Raw genomic sequence first — 16,142 nt, 5'->3', positions numbered from 1 at the left:
CTATATGCTTCTAAGTGAAGGTCCACCAAAGGCTCACATTCGCCATAAATGTCCACCCTGTCAACAAGCTGACACGTTTGCATGTACATGGTCTGCTTGCAGTCAATTTCTAGTCTGCATTCCATTAACTTAATCCAATTAAGTTCCATGGAAAAGCTCATCTTTTTCGGTCAGAGAAGTCTCAAATTCCTTATGTTGACTCATGAAAATATATTTGAGTGCTGCCGCCTACCTTTGTGTGTTTGGTCATAAAATGGTCAAAGACATTCAAGAATGTGAGCAGTTGTTACAGAGGAAATAGATCAGACATTCGGACGGAGAGCGGAAAAAAAAAAAGGAGCTGATCTCCTTTATTATCTTTCCAGCAGCAGATTCCATTGGACCCTTGTGAAGCGTACTATGTCTCCACACGTCCAAATATAACACACACCCTGCTTCCCTTTAAACATTTTCAAACGTCTCTCTCTCTAAATTGTCGACTTATGGCAGGAAAAGTCGTCATTATCGTGGGGCGCAATTCATGTCGGACCCCCGCTCGAGCCTGTCGCCGTTTGTAGACGGCTAATATTTTAAGAGATGCCGTTTGGAGAAGGAAAAATAATTGTAAGGCTCTTTCCATAAAGTTTGTGACTCGTGACATCGTTTTGGGATGACAAATGAGAAAAAGCGGGCGGAATTCGCTGACAATCGACCGTTAATAACCTCAAAGAAGGCAAACAGGCCGCTGCGCTATATTTGCCATCGTTCGCGACCGTTCTTGGCCCCGTACGGACATTGTTCTTTTATTTCTTGACTTTTAACAAACATCTAAATGCGCAATAAAACTGTCGAGAAATATTTTCTTTGGCATAAAAATAATTGGCAGGTTAAAGTTAAAGAATAATATTTTCCATATTCTCCATTTGACTCATTTGAGCATATTTTGCCGCTACGCTACACTCCTGTCAAGAAAGTTTGTCGGAGTCATGTTGGGGCTCCAATTAAAGACGGCCGTGGGCTGTTGTGCGGTGCAACGAGGGACACGCTGGCGAGGAGGAAACAACCTAATCTCTTTGCAATATCCTGTTGTGTTTCATGCCTAATTCACTTGTTGTTTTTAAGTTATTGCATTTTTTTCCACCCACCCCTTCATGTCTGCATAAATATTAAAAAGAGATCCAGTGAGAGTAGCCCTAACTTTGTCCCAGACTGATATTGTTCTTCTCTAGAGCTCTCAGCACCCCTAAAAAAAATATATATCTTAAACCGCACGATGTGAAATGGACTTTATTGACAGCGTGCGTACTTTATTTGCCTTGTCTGTAATTTGTTCAAATGAAACAAGGTGCTTTGAGCGTTATTAGGGAACGCTGTGGTATGCGATGATGGATTTGTTTGGCGGTTTCTGGCCATGGAAACGAGATCAGCAAAGCAGCTGCTTTTACAATTACTTCAACTTTGCATTTTCTAAAACAAAAGTACAGGGATGACAGACGATGGGACGCAATGATAATATTTTACTCGGACAGTTTGGGCTCGGGTTCAGTTTAAACGCCTCATTCGACTGTTTTTTTCATTTTGGCTCGAGGTAAAAGTGTTCCGTGTTCAAATGGTGGTTTCCCCAAATGTAACCCAGTAAATTGTTGCGCTCTCATCTCACTCATTCCGTTTTACAGTTGAGTAACATGTCTTAAATGACCGGTGTTAATCAACAAATCACTCAATCCCATATCATAAACTTTTAATGACATATTATTTGAAGGAATGCTATGAACTTTATGTTCTGCATCCAGCAGAAGGAATATCACACGTGGGGTACCACAGGGGTCAATCCTGGGTCCACTGTTATTCTCTGATCAATTGGCACGTATACCTCAAAGCACCTAATCAAGGCTGTATACTTAGCGGAGGTGGACCTCTCCGTATGAAGGTCATGTGCCGCCCCCTTTTCGACAATTCCAGAATGATCTTGGCCAGACATCTGCTTGCCTAACGATTTCAACAGGTAGCTAGATCGTTTTAATTTACTATCTAGGCAAACAAACATTTCATCCTCACTCCCCCTTGCCGTTGTTTCTTCCCTCTGCCGAGCCGCTTGGTTGTCATGCTAAAAAAGTAACACAACACTGTCCATGTGACATGAGTGTGATGAAACTGCTGGCAAACAAAAAACGGGATCTTGCTCGTTTTTCCTCATTGAGAGGATCGGAGCCAAGTTCATGTCAGGGCAAAAAGGTTCTCAGTCAATCTTTTGCACTCATGTCATCCAACACTTTGCATCCTTCCAGGAACCCCCCCCACGCACACAGCCTCAAAACACTAGTAATTTTTTTTTCCAATTTATATTTCATTTTATGTAGATTCATATGCATCGGTGTGTGTATTATATATTATATTTACATATATACGCATTATATACTTTATGTATGTATATGCATAACATACTTAATTCAATGTAAAATATTGTGCACTTCTCCAATTTAAAATCCACAAGGTCAAAGCACTCCAGCTACTTTGCGTCCAACCTTGTAAGCAGGTATCAAAGCGTGCAGGATTTTCTAAGCGCTGTACGCCCTAATTACATTTACGTGGAATGCAATATTTGGAGTTTGCCTATTTCCCCCACATTTAATCACCGCCTCGTGTCTGAAACCTGAAGAGCCGCAGTCCTTGCTCTCGGACCTCTTATACATTATGCACAGATTGTGTCATAATTGTGTCCGATCCAAAAGTGTAATCAGTTTAACCTTTCTACTGAGCCAGATCAGTTTACTAATACATTGGAGATATGAAGGCGTGTGCGTGTGTGTTTTTGGGGGGTCTCGGTTGACGTAGCAACAAGGGGACGGCTGACGGACCTCTTTTAGGACTTGTCTTTAGCACCCTTGTTGACTCTTAGACTGAATGTCATCATTTGTGGAGGTGTGTGTTTATTTTTTTTCCCATCAGTGCTTGCAAAATATTAAGCTGTAAAATGATACTTGATCTTGATAATAATAATAATACAAAAATAATATTAAATTAAATATTAAAAATAATAAAATATAATATAAATTAAAAATATATCATAAAATTAAAATATTAAACTAGAAATAACGGAAAGTTTGCAATAATAATTAAATCTGATTGGTTAAAGAAAAGTCTTAAATAATCTTATCTAAAGTCTTATATAGTTGATGTATTTTATGGTGCAGATACAACAGAATTTGGGATTTATTATCACTGCTCATGAGTATTTTCATCGCCTACTTGCTTTGTCATACAGCGGCTCAAAGTGCAGCCGGTAGGCTCCACGTGACACGACGCTTCTGCGCAAAATAAACACCGGAGGCCAACGGCTGCCCGACGTAGCAAAGAGACGTGTGTTTAAAGTGTCAAGCTAAAATTACGCACACGCGGGGTGCTACGGTTCATACGCCGAGGTTAATTTCAATGTTTAAGAGAAGACGTGAAGGCTTAAATAAACACTCGACGCATGATATTCCGAGTGATGTCATCCGAGAGAATATGCGGGCGACTCATCGGGCATCGTCTATGACAAGCGATTAGGCGTGCGCTGAATGCGGCTTTTACAACATTTTTCAAGCATTAGGCCGGATGCTGAGCGCTCAACTTGAATAGTTTTTACAGACAGGGCAGGAAGAATTTGAAGAAGAAATTCCAAATATGGGCAGTTAAGTCTTAAGACAACATCCACAATCAGATGAGGTCAAAGTACTCTCACTTTATAATTTTAAATGTCATCAGATGAAGTAGATGCAAGTGAAAAAAATCAAACTGCTTAATTGAGTTATAATTGAGTCATCATAATATTTAAAGACAGACAAATAAATTTCAATGTGGAAGATGAATGTAAATAAAGTTTAACTGCATCCAAATATTAACATTGTAGTATTTTTCGAAGAAGGAAGACAATTTTATCAGTGGGCCATTTAAGGGCAGAGTACATAAAGTCATGATTTATATTGTGATTTCCCCATTTTAAGAGCAAGATCCCCCGCCTGGAGGCTGACGCAATCACCTGCGAGCCCTCTCGCTTTCAAAACATGTTTTATGTTTGGTCACATTTGTTCCGCTTTGGACTTGGTTTAGCAGAGAAACGTTTGGCCAGGGTTCTGTTATTAGGTCAAAAGTTAAAAAAAGAGAAAAGAAAACATCTGTACTGTATTCTTTATTTTTTTTCCTTCATTTAATCGGCCTCAGTCAGACAGTGACACCTCTTAGCGCTCATTTGGATCCGATATTGAAGCGGCGCCAAGCAATTTAGCGTTGCCAATGCACGACTGAAAGAAAAGCCAGGAAATAAAAATTATTTGCTGGATATTACATTATAATTTACCGTCACACTAACTGACAAATTTTGTGCTCTGGCCTCTGAGGGGAAAAAAATTTGAGGGAAATAATTCATGAATATGAAAAGTGAAGATTAACTGTGACGAGTGGAACGCGGGAACCGTTGCCATCGGCGAGATGGTCGATTGGATCGGAACAAGACTCGATTTTTGTTTTTAAACAAATTTGGCAGTGAAACATGGAACGGGAATGAGATGATTGAATTAAGGAGAGAATCATGCACAGAAATGAGCCTCGTGATTTGCCGCGTCATACACGCCTTGATGAATTGCCGCTCGGCTGTGTGTCGCCAATCGTGGACTCGGGGGAAAGTAATTCAAATGCTAAAGAGGTGCAGCGATAGGGGATGAATATTGGTGTTTTTGTGAATTTAACGCTGTAGAGTTGATATATTTGTCCCGTGTTATTAGCTGATGCAGCATTTTTGGGTTAGCAATGCTATCGGAACATGTTTTGATAGCATAGTAGCATGAGTTCACGCTAGCTAGCTTTTTGGAGGGAAGATTCCTTGTGCTAAAGTTTTTCTTTACAACATGCTGAGCTCAGAACCGTTTTACTTTTTGCTTTCATTTTGTACTTGTTTAACGGTTAAGTAGAATTAGTACCACTTTTCCCGCCTCTGTGAAAAGTACACAAGGTTGGCACGCCGACGACTACGTAGTGTACAAAACTAAAAAGGGTATTGTGGCATCTCGGTTTCACCGCATTTCTCTGGCTGTCGCTTTGAGGCCTGGTGCGCCTCCAGGGGTTTGCATAAGTGCGCCCCCCCCCCTCCCCATGTCGACTCACAATGCCACGCTGACCTGTTGTTTCATTTTACTGGCATGTTTGCTGTCTAAAGCTTCTGGCACAGAAGTATTTAGCTTGGCAAGTGGTGGAGCTTCTGCAATGTTTATTTGTTGTCGCGCAAGACAAGAGTGTGTGTTATTATAGACATGAGCTTTTGTACAGCTGGCTCAGTTCTTCCTTGCGATTTATTTTCATGTTTCTACATGAACAATGGGATTGCAGTCCTATTTGTTTGGCCGTACAAAGACTCAAGTTGAAGTTCAACCTTAGCCCTTGTCGATCTGACTCACAAGCAGCCTACTGTCGTAGGTGAGAGAAACTTTGTACCACACTTTAAATCACACGGTCATGACAAGTATTCAAATACTTTCCTAACACTTCCAGAATGAACAAAAAAAAGAGCTTCTGGAAATGTACTTTGGAGTTTGTGTATACATGCTGCGGTTTCACTGTTTGGCTTTTTTTTGTTGTTGTTAGGGGAGCGTGGATGGTTAATGTCAGGTTTTAATGTCAAAGCAGCGGCATTTTTCCAGAATTGTGGCCATGCCCGAAGAAGCCAACGTCTCCACTGCCCGCCGCCGCAAAATGAGATGCTGTCGTGTATTGAGTGACAGGTTTAATATTTGTGAAAGAGGAAAATAACAGAACAACCTTTCAACAGTAGTTATGGATGCTAATGTTCGTCATTAAAAAAAGACAAAGCAAATCATCACCGAAAGCATTGTGATGAATATAAAAAAATGCCTGTTGGAAAGAAAATAGCTGGAGTGCAGAATGGTGTGGTGGCGATGTTGGTGAAGATCCAATATAAAGAATACGACAGAGCGCAAACCAGTCATCACATTGAATTATATCGGATTAGGCGCTGTCGAGGCTCACAAAAGAGTCGTAAAGCGGACGTGTTAAAAATAGCGGCAGTGAATCGGGCCGAGCGAAGCAAGAGAGAGGCGAGAAGATGCCGGGGCGGAAGGCCGCAGCTCCCGCGGCGACTGCCGGGAACATCCGATCTTGTTCACTTGTTTTCATTTCCCCGCTCTGTCATTTTGGCGGCAGGTTTGGATTTCGTCAAGGAGTGCATAATTAATGGCCGTTCTCTCGCTAAAGTGGCAGCGGAGGCATTGTGTTGCACTCCAATTAGGCCGTTAAACGTGGATACGGTTGCTCGGCGAGGATGGCGCTCGGTGAAATAATAAACCGATGGAAATATTATTTTGCGATGGATGTGATCGTTTGGTGCGGTTATAAATAAACATCAACGTCACCGTGGACGTTGTAACTGAAACGTGCTCCTATCACACACCGGATGAACCGAGGGCCGACATACGGGGCCAATATAAGACAAACGTGAGCTCGGCGTGTAAATCAAAGTCCTGAGCGGGAAATGAACTTAATTGGGCCCCTTTGAGAATATCAATTCTGTGACAGTCGTAACTCTCTCCCTGACAAGCCCTCATATGGACGCCATTAGAAAGTTGACCCCCGAAAGTGAAGACCCGAACAAGCGGTGGGGAAAATTCAATATTGCGCATGCAGCCCGAGACTTAAACGGACGTTTGAAAACGTCACCGAGGCACGAGACGTTTGCTTTTCTATGACCCCTTTTTTTGCCTCAACCCGGAGAACCGGGAAACCTCAGCTTGGGAGGAAATCACATTTTAGTGCTCTAATGTGATGCAGGGCTGGTGGACATTTGAAGGAAGGCCTCCGCATCACGACCGCTTAAGTGCTTCCATGTAGCCTTTGCGAGCGTGGCGGCGTACACGTTTGGCGATTATTTTTTTTTTTTTTGGGCTTATCAAAGCAAATCTTACTCGATTACTCGCCAGCTCTGGCGAAAGGAAAGCTCAAGCTGGCCTGGCTCATTATCATGAGAGCTTCCTGTTGTGCCATCCAAATGGTTTCTAAAGGGGCCCCCGGACGATCCAGGCATGGGCGCAAACTGGCTGTTAAGCACAATTTCTGGAGTCATTTACATGAACGCTTCCTCACACCAAATTATCGGCCGGGCTCTCGCTCAATTCCTCGCATCTGGTAAGCCGCACCTAACATCCTTTCATTTTACTAGTCTGGAATAATAGTCCGGAAAATGATGGTATAATTTACGCAACAAGTGCACGTTTGGAATATTTCACGGAGGCGAATTAGTCTCCGAGTGTCATTTCGATTGAAATGGTCGAAGTCCGGCGCTGGAAGTGATACGTGTAAACGATGTCATGCGAATGTTTTGGCCAAGCTGCGTTTGATTTGCTATCTTGACGAAGCGCATGAGAACCCGGCCTCCCTTTCGCTGTCTCATTGAATCATGTGGATATAATTTCATCCATTTTCGTGTTTTGGGCTCTTTGCTGCGGCGGCCACGGGGCATTTGGAAGCGGGCAGATTAAACGCACATGTTGCTCCCCATCTGCCGAAACAGATCGGCGGGTTTTCCCTCGCAGAGAAAGACACCTCGCGATCGACGCAACCCTGTTAGGCAGAGTCCTGTTTTCGTATTTTGGTTCTCCGGACTGCTTTCGAGCGTTGGCGCTTTCCAACATGTTTTATTTGGCCGCTGTTTTTTTTGGCGCCCGCCGTGGCGGCCCTTCATCGTGTCTGTCAAGTTTGGAAAGAGGGCAGATCGGAGCTGAAGGGTAAAACTAATCACAGCGGAAAGCTGATTGCTGAGCTCGTTGGGATTTTTCAGGACCCTTTCCATTTCGAGGGCGGCGGGGCCCTCGCAACATGAGTAATGGTGAATTTCATGCCAGTTAACAGCCTCGCGCGCTTCCATCACATCTCAGAGTCATTAGTCAGAGTTCTCATCTACAATTACGAGGCGAGCTCAAGGACATCCTGTACGGTGCGGCCAATCAAAGGAGTGAGCAATTCGAGACAAATTCAAAGTCCAGATCAAGCGCAAATAACGTCTTGTGAATTTGACACAGCACAGAGAAGAGTGTCGTTAGCAAGACTGCCAGAATGGAACGATCCAAAGCAGACCGAAAATGAACAGTTAATTGAACTTTGGTGAACTTTTTTTTGAGACTTGTGCGTTTACCTCCATAAAGAGCTATACTAAGCTATTGGCTAAAAAAAATTTACCGGCAAAATAGATTGGAATTTTACTTTACTTTTGAACTATTGGCGTCCATATTGGTTTTTATTCGTGTGCATCAATTTCTCGTTCGTTCCTCTTTGATTTCTTTTCTCTGCCGTTAGCGGGCACATGTAAAGACCGTTAGCCGTCCGGCATGCTAGCAGACGCGTTTCACTTCCCGATAGAGCTTGATAATGGCCGGTTTGTTCCCGTCCGCCGCGGGTTTCTAACGAGCTGCTACACGGGCGCTGACACTACTCCCTTTTAGCCGGCCTGGCTCGACACTGTTTGGCCTTCCCCCTTGCCAGTCAGGAGTCATTTCCCATCCAGGCCTCAGGCCATCGCCACCAGTTTGTCTGCTTGTTGTGATCAGCTGCCTGTCCGCCCTATCAAGACCCGGCTGTCATCCCCAATGTTTACGGAGCGATTGAACCCCCCCCCCCCCCCCCCCCCCGTCCCCCGATTGAGATGGAGTGCCTCCGCTTGTGCGGTTATCTGTCGGTTTACCTCAGCCGGAGGTCTCGGAGAGGAAAAGTAAACATGTTTGAAGCAATTTGAATGATTAGAGCCGTCTAAGCTGTTTTCACAGATAATATCCACGGCAAAGATTAATCTCATGTCACCACGTTTGGGTGTTTATGGAACGTGTCCATCACTTAGCTGCAATTTGCAGTTTAGTCTAAAGAAGCGCAGTGACATTTAGCATTCAGTGTGGTTTTGGATCTTTTTGAGACTTTTTTTGGTTCATTGTCAGCAACTGGTCAGTCCAGTGGAAATTTAATGCATCAGCAACTTTCTACATTTTTTTTTTTAGCATTACAGGAGCACTAGCAAATTTTTCAAACAAAGCTAAAAGTAAATTTAATAAAGAAGAAATCATTTAGCCCCACATTTGTTTTGCACACAAGAAAGTATTGAAACTTTGATAGCCCCTTGCCCCCCCACACACACTTAAATACACACATTTGGCAGAGCAATAAGTGCAGACTTTGTTTTCGTATTCGACTCGTTCATCCATCTAAAGTGGTGTCGATGTACTTCTCTGCTAAGATTTGCATTCGACTTTCACACCTGCATGACATGTGACATGACACGCGAGAGTGTTGAAATGTACGTTTCCACAGTGTGTGAACTCCTCAAAATGTTTACTGTGGACTTTTGCTTGTCTTTGACGTTAACGTTTGTTGATTTATGCGTTTAGCTAGCCGGGTTCCGATTGGCCAGAGTAAAATGCCAACATTTGTTGACTTTTATGCCTTTCTGTGACTCTTCCAGTTTCCGCTGAAACCTGAAGCTGGTTTTTTTTTTTAAACCTCATTGTTCTTCATGATAACAATTCAACGAATCTGTTTGATGACTAATAAAAATGCCATTTAGTTACCTCACCCTATAAATTTACTGTATTCCCATAAAACAACTCATGGGTTTAGTTTTAACACTTTGAACAAAACAAGCACTGTTGAAATGTTTAATATTTGTTTAACAGCATTTTCTGCAGCCTTTTGTTGACTTTTTTTGGCGGCGGTGTTGCACAATGAATGTCATGATGCATTTTATGCTCAATTTCAGTCGCAAACCACAGAAGAAGGCAAAACACAAACGCTGCGTCGCCACTACAGTCGAGTGCAGGGGCCAATTCAGAAAGCGGCGACAGATCCGTGGCGGTCACCCGAACTGCCTCTGCCATGACGGCTTTGGGTTTCGCCGATATTAAATGGAGCCTAGCTGAATAGAACGTTCAGCCTGCGTGTTGTGTGGGTGAATGAAGACAAGCGGGGATGAGCGCCGGGACGTTTCGACCGACGCCGTCACTCTCTCCTTAGCTGCAACCTGATCTGGAATACGTTCAGCTGATGCAGAGCAACAATTTGAGCTCCCATTTATCAAGGGCATCCAAGACCCAACCAGGGTAAATGAAACAAATCAGCTATTTAAATTAAAATAGCAAGACAATCAACTTTATTATTATTTTTCCACCTTCAATTTCACGTTTCTACAAGCTACAAGGTCGTGACTGACATGTTTCTGTACCGATTAAGCCGGCCAACGTGTCTCAATTCCTCATCAGGCTGTCTTTCTTGTGTCAATAAGTAACATTGAACCCACAAGTGCACACTTTGTTGGTCTCGGATACGCGAGAAGCATCTCCCCCCCTCCGCCCTTGAATCTTTCATGTGTTAACAAATCTGTGGTCTTCATCGGCTGAGTGCTCGGCTTCGAATGGGACGAGCGGGCTCGGATACGAGCTTGTTTACAGCCACTGTCACTTGTCCGTCTAATGTGCCATTGGCGCCGGTGAGAGCCGGGCTCATGCTACGCATTACAGGCCATTAAGCTCGCTCCGCTTTCCACTAACTGCCACTTAGCCGCATGCCCCGTCTTCAAAGTCACTGCGCATTTCGTCAAGTGGACGTCCACGGGCCAACGGGAAAATCGATTTGTAATCGTACCACCCGTGTTTCCACAACGGCACTCCCTTTCCCAAGGCGGCAGTGCTGGGATATTTGAACTCGCACAGCTGTGCGAGTCATCAGGGAAGTTGTGGAAAGGAGTCATCCATTTTGTGTCTCCCGTTCAGGGTCACGGAGAAGCTGGAGGCTAGAACACCATGCTTTGATCACCTGTCAGTCACAGGACGGACTTTTACATTCTCGTTCACAGACAATTTAATCTCAGCGTGGTACCAGGGGTGCACATTGGGGTGGGATGTTGGGGCTTATTAACACCAACCCCCATCAATGCGGTATTTGATTTTTATACAATAGAGTGACTCCTCATACTGTATAAATAAATTAGAAGATGATTTGCTTTAACAATCCCTCCCTCTGAAAAAAATGCTAAAAATAAAAATAAGTTAAATTTTAAAAGGACAAAGTATTGTAAACAGTCAAATGGTGGACCCGTTTCTCATAGCTTTGTGTTAATGGACCAAGAAAATAAGCTATTTGACTCATTACATATTTTCTAATTAATAAACCGATTAATCGGTTGTCAGAATTTCTGAATCGGCATCTCCCTCCAAAAAATTTACATCGGTCAGACTCTAAATAATGTTGTAAACGTCATGCTTGTCTTCTCCGCAGTTTGAGGGCTGCAACAAAGCGTTTTCACGTCTGGAGAACTTGAAGATCCACCTGAGGAGCCACACGGGGGAGAAGCCGTACCTGTGCCAGCACCCTGGCTGCCAGAAAGCTTTCAGCAACTCCAGCGACCGAGCCAAGCACCAGCGCACTCACCTGGACACGGTCAGAAATATAACAAGTGTCCGCAGCCGCGTGGCTCGATTTTCTCTCAAGCGTTTTAGAACAAGTGTGAGAGAAATTCAATAAAAGGTCGAAAATCACGCAAAAAAATTGCAAGTGAGGCCAACTTCAGTGAGTGACACTCACCTGAGTGTATTATGTTTATTTTCATTGGCGTTTACAGGTTGGCTCGGATGGAGCCAGAACACTAAGTCCCGAACGCATTAAGTTTTGGCATTGAAAATAACTGTTGGTGCTGGAGGAAAGATGCATTGGCACTCAAAAACATGACGTGATAGGCTTTTTTTATTTGGATTTTTTTTTTTTTTTAAGTTTATAGTATGAATGTCAGTCTATAATCAGGGACACTGCTTTGATTGTTTTCAGTGCAGTTGTTTTTCAATTTCAACTTCCTGGTTTTTACATTCGGGTTTGTTTACAACTTTATGGATCTCAAACATGGCCTCTCTATTTCCAACAACTGCAAGTGGGCCTAGAACGCATCCCTGGAGTTAACTATATCACTTTTTATTTAGGATTTTGTTTTCATACATTTACATATTTTAATATTTCCGAGATCAAGACGCTAAAGACCGGACTTTTATGTTTCCAGAGTCCTTCAATTACATTTGTGAAACTGATTTTTTTTTTTTTTTAAATTTCCATTTCCTTTGTGTCCATCTGTAGCGAAAAGCCACACTGCACGGTCTCAGCATAGGCACAATATTGAATGTGGCCTTGTGTTATTGTATCAGTCAAGTTTCCCACCGGCCGCTCTTTCCACAAGTCGGACAAATGATGGCGCTAATGTGGGCGGGCGCTGCTTACGGCTTCACATTAACACCCCGCTAAAGGCCCGCTCTGCCAAGAGCACTTGAGGGGAAAATGATTTTTAAACTTTAATGATATTTATTCTACACAGAAGTCACGCTTGATTTTGGTGACTGGAGGCGCCGCGCCACGGCGAGTTGCAAAACAAACACGGCCCAGTTGAGTGGCACTGGAAGCGCCTTGCGAAAACAAAACGGGCTTATTTACAGAGGCCGTCAACGTTCGGGCACGCAGCGCTAATAAAGACCCGGATCAACTTACACTTTAATAGGCATCTTATGTTCCGAAAGAGGGAGGGGAAGGGGGGCTAGCCGGGGTCGCCGTACGACATGCTATATTTGCTTGGCTAATGAGCCGGACACAAATTGATTCGGAAACTCCAACTTTTCACTTGCCATCGGCTGCATAGATTGAAAACCAATATGGATCGTAAGGATGTAGACAGTTTTCATGACTGGCTGTTGTTTTATAATCAATTGTCTTGTCCATTTTCTCTTCTTGCTTTCCCTTCCCATTTCCCATCTCCCTTCTCAGCTGGAAGGTAAGACTTCAACTTTACCTCTGACTTGCCTTCCGATCTCACATTTCCTCCAACTTTGATCGCGTCAGCGTCCCGTTTTATTCCGCCCTCTGTCTAAACGGAAATCCCGCGCGCTGCCTTCCAGAAACCATACGCGTGTCAGATCCCCGGCTGCACCAAGCGCTACACCGACCCCAGCTCGCTGCGCAAGCACGTCAAGATCCACTCGGCCAAAGAGCAGCAGGTGCGTAGAAAGGTAAGACGGGCTGACTCCAGCCGATATTTTCATTTTTAATGATACTTGAAAACAGTGTTAAGACATCTACAGTACCACAAAAAAAAATTGAAACTATGAATATTTTGAATTTGCGAAACAAATCTGTTTTGCACCGTTACAAAGCTTAGGCTATCTTGGGGGGCTCGCAAAACTCAAAATATATTTTTATTAACCCCCACTATTGTTCTGAAAATGCTTGGAGGGGAACCCTGCAGCCCCCTCCCGTCGCCTTGCCAGTGGCAGCAAACTTTTCAGTAGCTGTCTATTTTGCTTGACTTGATTTCTGAATTATCTATCATTTTGCTGTCTACAGGTAATATGATGCAACGATGATACATTCCCAGAAATGTTGACACTTTTAAACCTCACCCATTGTTTTTTAAAAAATCAAATCTAACGATTGAGCCTGAAAGTTTGCCCACGCCAAGAAATTTCCAGTGGATTGCCTGCCCACCGCCGCAACCTTACACAAGTCAAACATTGCATTTTGCACATTATCACAGTTTAGTTGGAGTAATTTGGCTTTGGCTCGGGCCTGGCTTTCATTTTCACCACAATGGATCAGGTCGGAGCGCAACTCATTGTGCTCACGGTCAAAGGCTCATTCTTCTCCCTGACTGGAAATGAGTAAATAAGAGAGAATGGACTCATTGTTGTGGATAGCGGCAGGCCGCGTGATGTGTTCCGTTGGCTGCGGCCTCGTAAAAAGGGAAACACATGTGCGCTCGTAGCGTTGTTAAGAAGCCGTAATGCGCCATCCCCGCGTGGCCCAGATGTTACGGACAAATGTCAAACACAAGCGCTCTTAACTGCGCTTTTGGAGCGCGCCTTTTTTGGAAAGGGCCGCGGCAATTACGTGTGATAAATGCTTCTCGGGGAGGAGCCGCCGCTCGTGTACACGTTTGGGGTGCGAAATCCACACGAGGATGTTGCCGGTTGACTAGGTGGATGTATGTTCTTGCTAGCGGAAGGGGGGGGGGGGGGGGGGGGGGCATCAGGTTGGAACGAAGATGATTGACACATTCGCCTGACTGGGCGGCTTGGAATGAGGACGATGAATGAAAACATCTCCGAAGCTGACCTTGTCGTGTTCCGTATTCCTGCTGATTGACTTCAAGTACGCCCGCGCCACGTTTGATTCGTTTGAAACGTATCGGCTTGAGTTAACATCACAAGTTGAGAGAGACAAATAAAACTTGACAATGCAGCACCGTGTCATTGCGGTTAGCACATCTGCCTCTTAACTCAGAGGTTTCGGGTTTGAATCCTGGGTTCTCATCTCTTCCGTATTCAAAATACATGGACATTTAACTTGTATTTCCAAATTCATCATTTCACATTTTTTGGTGCTCATTCAATAACAATCTAAGATGCCACAAGATGGCGCCAAAGCCCGGATTAAAAGGAAATTGGTAATTGGTCTCAAGGAGAAGGACTTCCCTGCATCACAACTTGTTTATACAGTTTGGACTCTAAATATTTATTTCGTGTAGCCAATTCAAACAAGGCCTGCGTGGTTCCCTTCCTAACTCTGGTAAATGATAAATGCGCTTTGTACGACTGACATGACTTTAGAAAACCCTGCTGAACTGTCGTGAGAACGCTCTCCCGTAGCGTACTCGCTGATTGTGTGTTTTATTAGCTGGCTTCCAACAATGCGGCCTTTACAGCACACACGAGACTTTACAAACAATATTTGTTTATAGTATTGGCTCAAAGTATAGACTGCTTGTTTGCTTGTGGGCTCTCGCCGACAATGAGAACATCATGGAATATGGCAGCGCACATGAAAGAACCCAAATCAAGCGCACATTTGCAGCCGTTCGCATGTCTTGCGGCCGATAAACACAAAGACGAACGCCCCCGGTACCTAAAATAATATACAATTTTTATGACAGCTTGTCAAACTGTTGTTTGTACTCATCGCGCTACTCATTGACTTTTTCTGGGATTTGCATTTTTCGGTTTTAAGTGTGCTGTGCCCTCCAGGGGGCGCCGCAAAAGGGTCAATCAAAATAAGTGTTGCCACAATTGTGAAAACTTTACTGATGACTTAACTCAATTACCGATTACCTGATTTTAAAAGTAACTAAGTGACTTTTTTTAGTTCCATTCAACAGATTTGACAATATAAATGAATTGAGGGAAAACCAAAACCAAAATTGAGATTATTTTTGCCACCTGTGCTGATTTACGTCTCATTTTCCAGCTCCGTCCGTGTCCTCACCTGGAGCAGGACGTGCTGAGTGACTGTCTGTCCATGCAGCACCTGCAGACCTCCGCTCAGACTCAACTTCTGTATGGCAACAAGGAAGGCTGCTCCCCAGGGATGAGCCAAGACGTCTTTACAGGTCGGACGCTAACATTTACTGACTGCGCTGGAATTAAATTACTATTGTAGCTTAGCATCCAGCCGTTTTTGTTGTTGTTGAAGTCTGGTGTCAGCGATAGCCAAGATCACGCTCGGAGCCAGTATACAAATGGCCAGTAAAGTCGGCGAGCCAAGACCGTTTTAAGACAATTGCGAACGACACTGCTCATTGCTGCTGCACGCAGGAATTATTTTTAGTTCTGCTCTGCGAGCTGGAGCCATTCGATTGTTTTCTGAGAGTTGGGAAAGGCACTCAGGAAGTCTTTAGCTCCTGAAAGGAGAGAATAGCTCAACCTTTAGGTCTTTGATATTGTTGGAACAATTTTAAAAATAGTAAATAATACACCTCTTTAATGTTCGGTTTTATGATCTACGATATCCTTGCCCTTGCTTTTGCTTATCGTCATTTTAATGGCTAGTTTTCAAATCTGCGGGCCTTGGCTTTGACACCTGGTTTGCATTCAATTTTTCAACGCAATCTCGTTCAGCGCCAAAACGTGATTCACTGTCAATCCATATTTTTCAACGACGCTAAACCACGCTGTCGATGCCAAAACTTAATGGCGGTGTTCTGGCCGCATGACAACGTGAGCGTGACGTTTTTGAAAAGACCAAAGTGCGGGTGCATTTGGGCTTATTTACATTTTCACTCTTCATACGCGGTGACAAGCGAGCTAGCCTCCTTTTGTTTGCATTGCGTCATT

The 16,142-nt window shown here is 43.8% G+C and overlaps 2 protein-coding genes across 9 annotated transcripts in view; one reads left to right on the top strand and one right to left on the bottom strand.

Annotated features, from left to right (window-relative positions):
• The window catches only part of glis1b (GLIS family zinc finger 1b), a 43,455-nt gene that overhangs the window by 19,988 nt on the left and 7,325 nt on the right, over positions 1-16,142 (top strand). The window contains exons 4-6 of the mRNA XM_088393658.1: positions 11,281-11,442; positions 12,936-13,046; positions 15,277-15,418. Coding sequence (XP_088249784.1) covers positions 11,281-11,442; positions 12,936-13,046; positions 15,277-15,418 — 415 coding nt within the window. The remainder of the gene's footprint in view (positions 1-11,280; positions 11,443-12,935; positions 13,047-15,276; positions 15,419-16,142) is intronic.
• atp10a (ATPase phospholipid transporting 10A) overlaps positions 1-16,142 on the bottom strand; it is a 58,616-nt gene that overhangs the window by 38,326 nt on the left and 4,148 nt on the right. The window lies entirely within an intron of this gene.

Source organism: Syngnathus floridae, chromosome 13, assembly GCF_059516105.1.
Source record: "Syngnathus floridae isolate MCC-2025c chromosome 13, RoL_Sflo_1.0, whole genome shotgun sequence".
In the NCBI taxonomy this organism is placed as follows: Eukaryota; Metazoa; Chordata; class Actinopteri; order Syngnathiformes; family Syngnathidae; genus Syngnathus; species Syngnathus floridae.
Note: the sequence above shows the minus strand (reverse complement) of the source record. Positions and strands in the feature narration are given on the sequence as shown.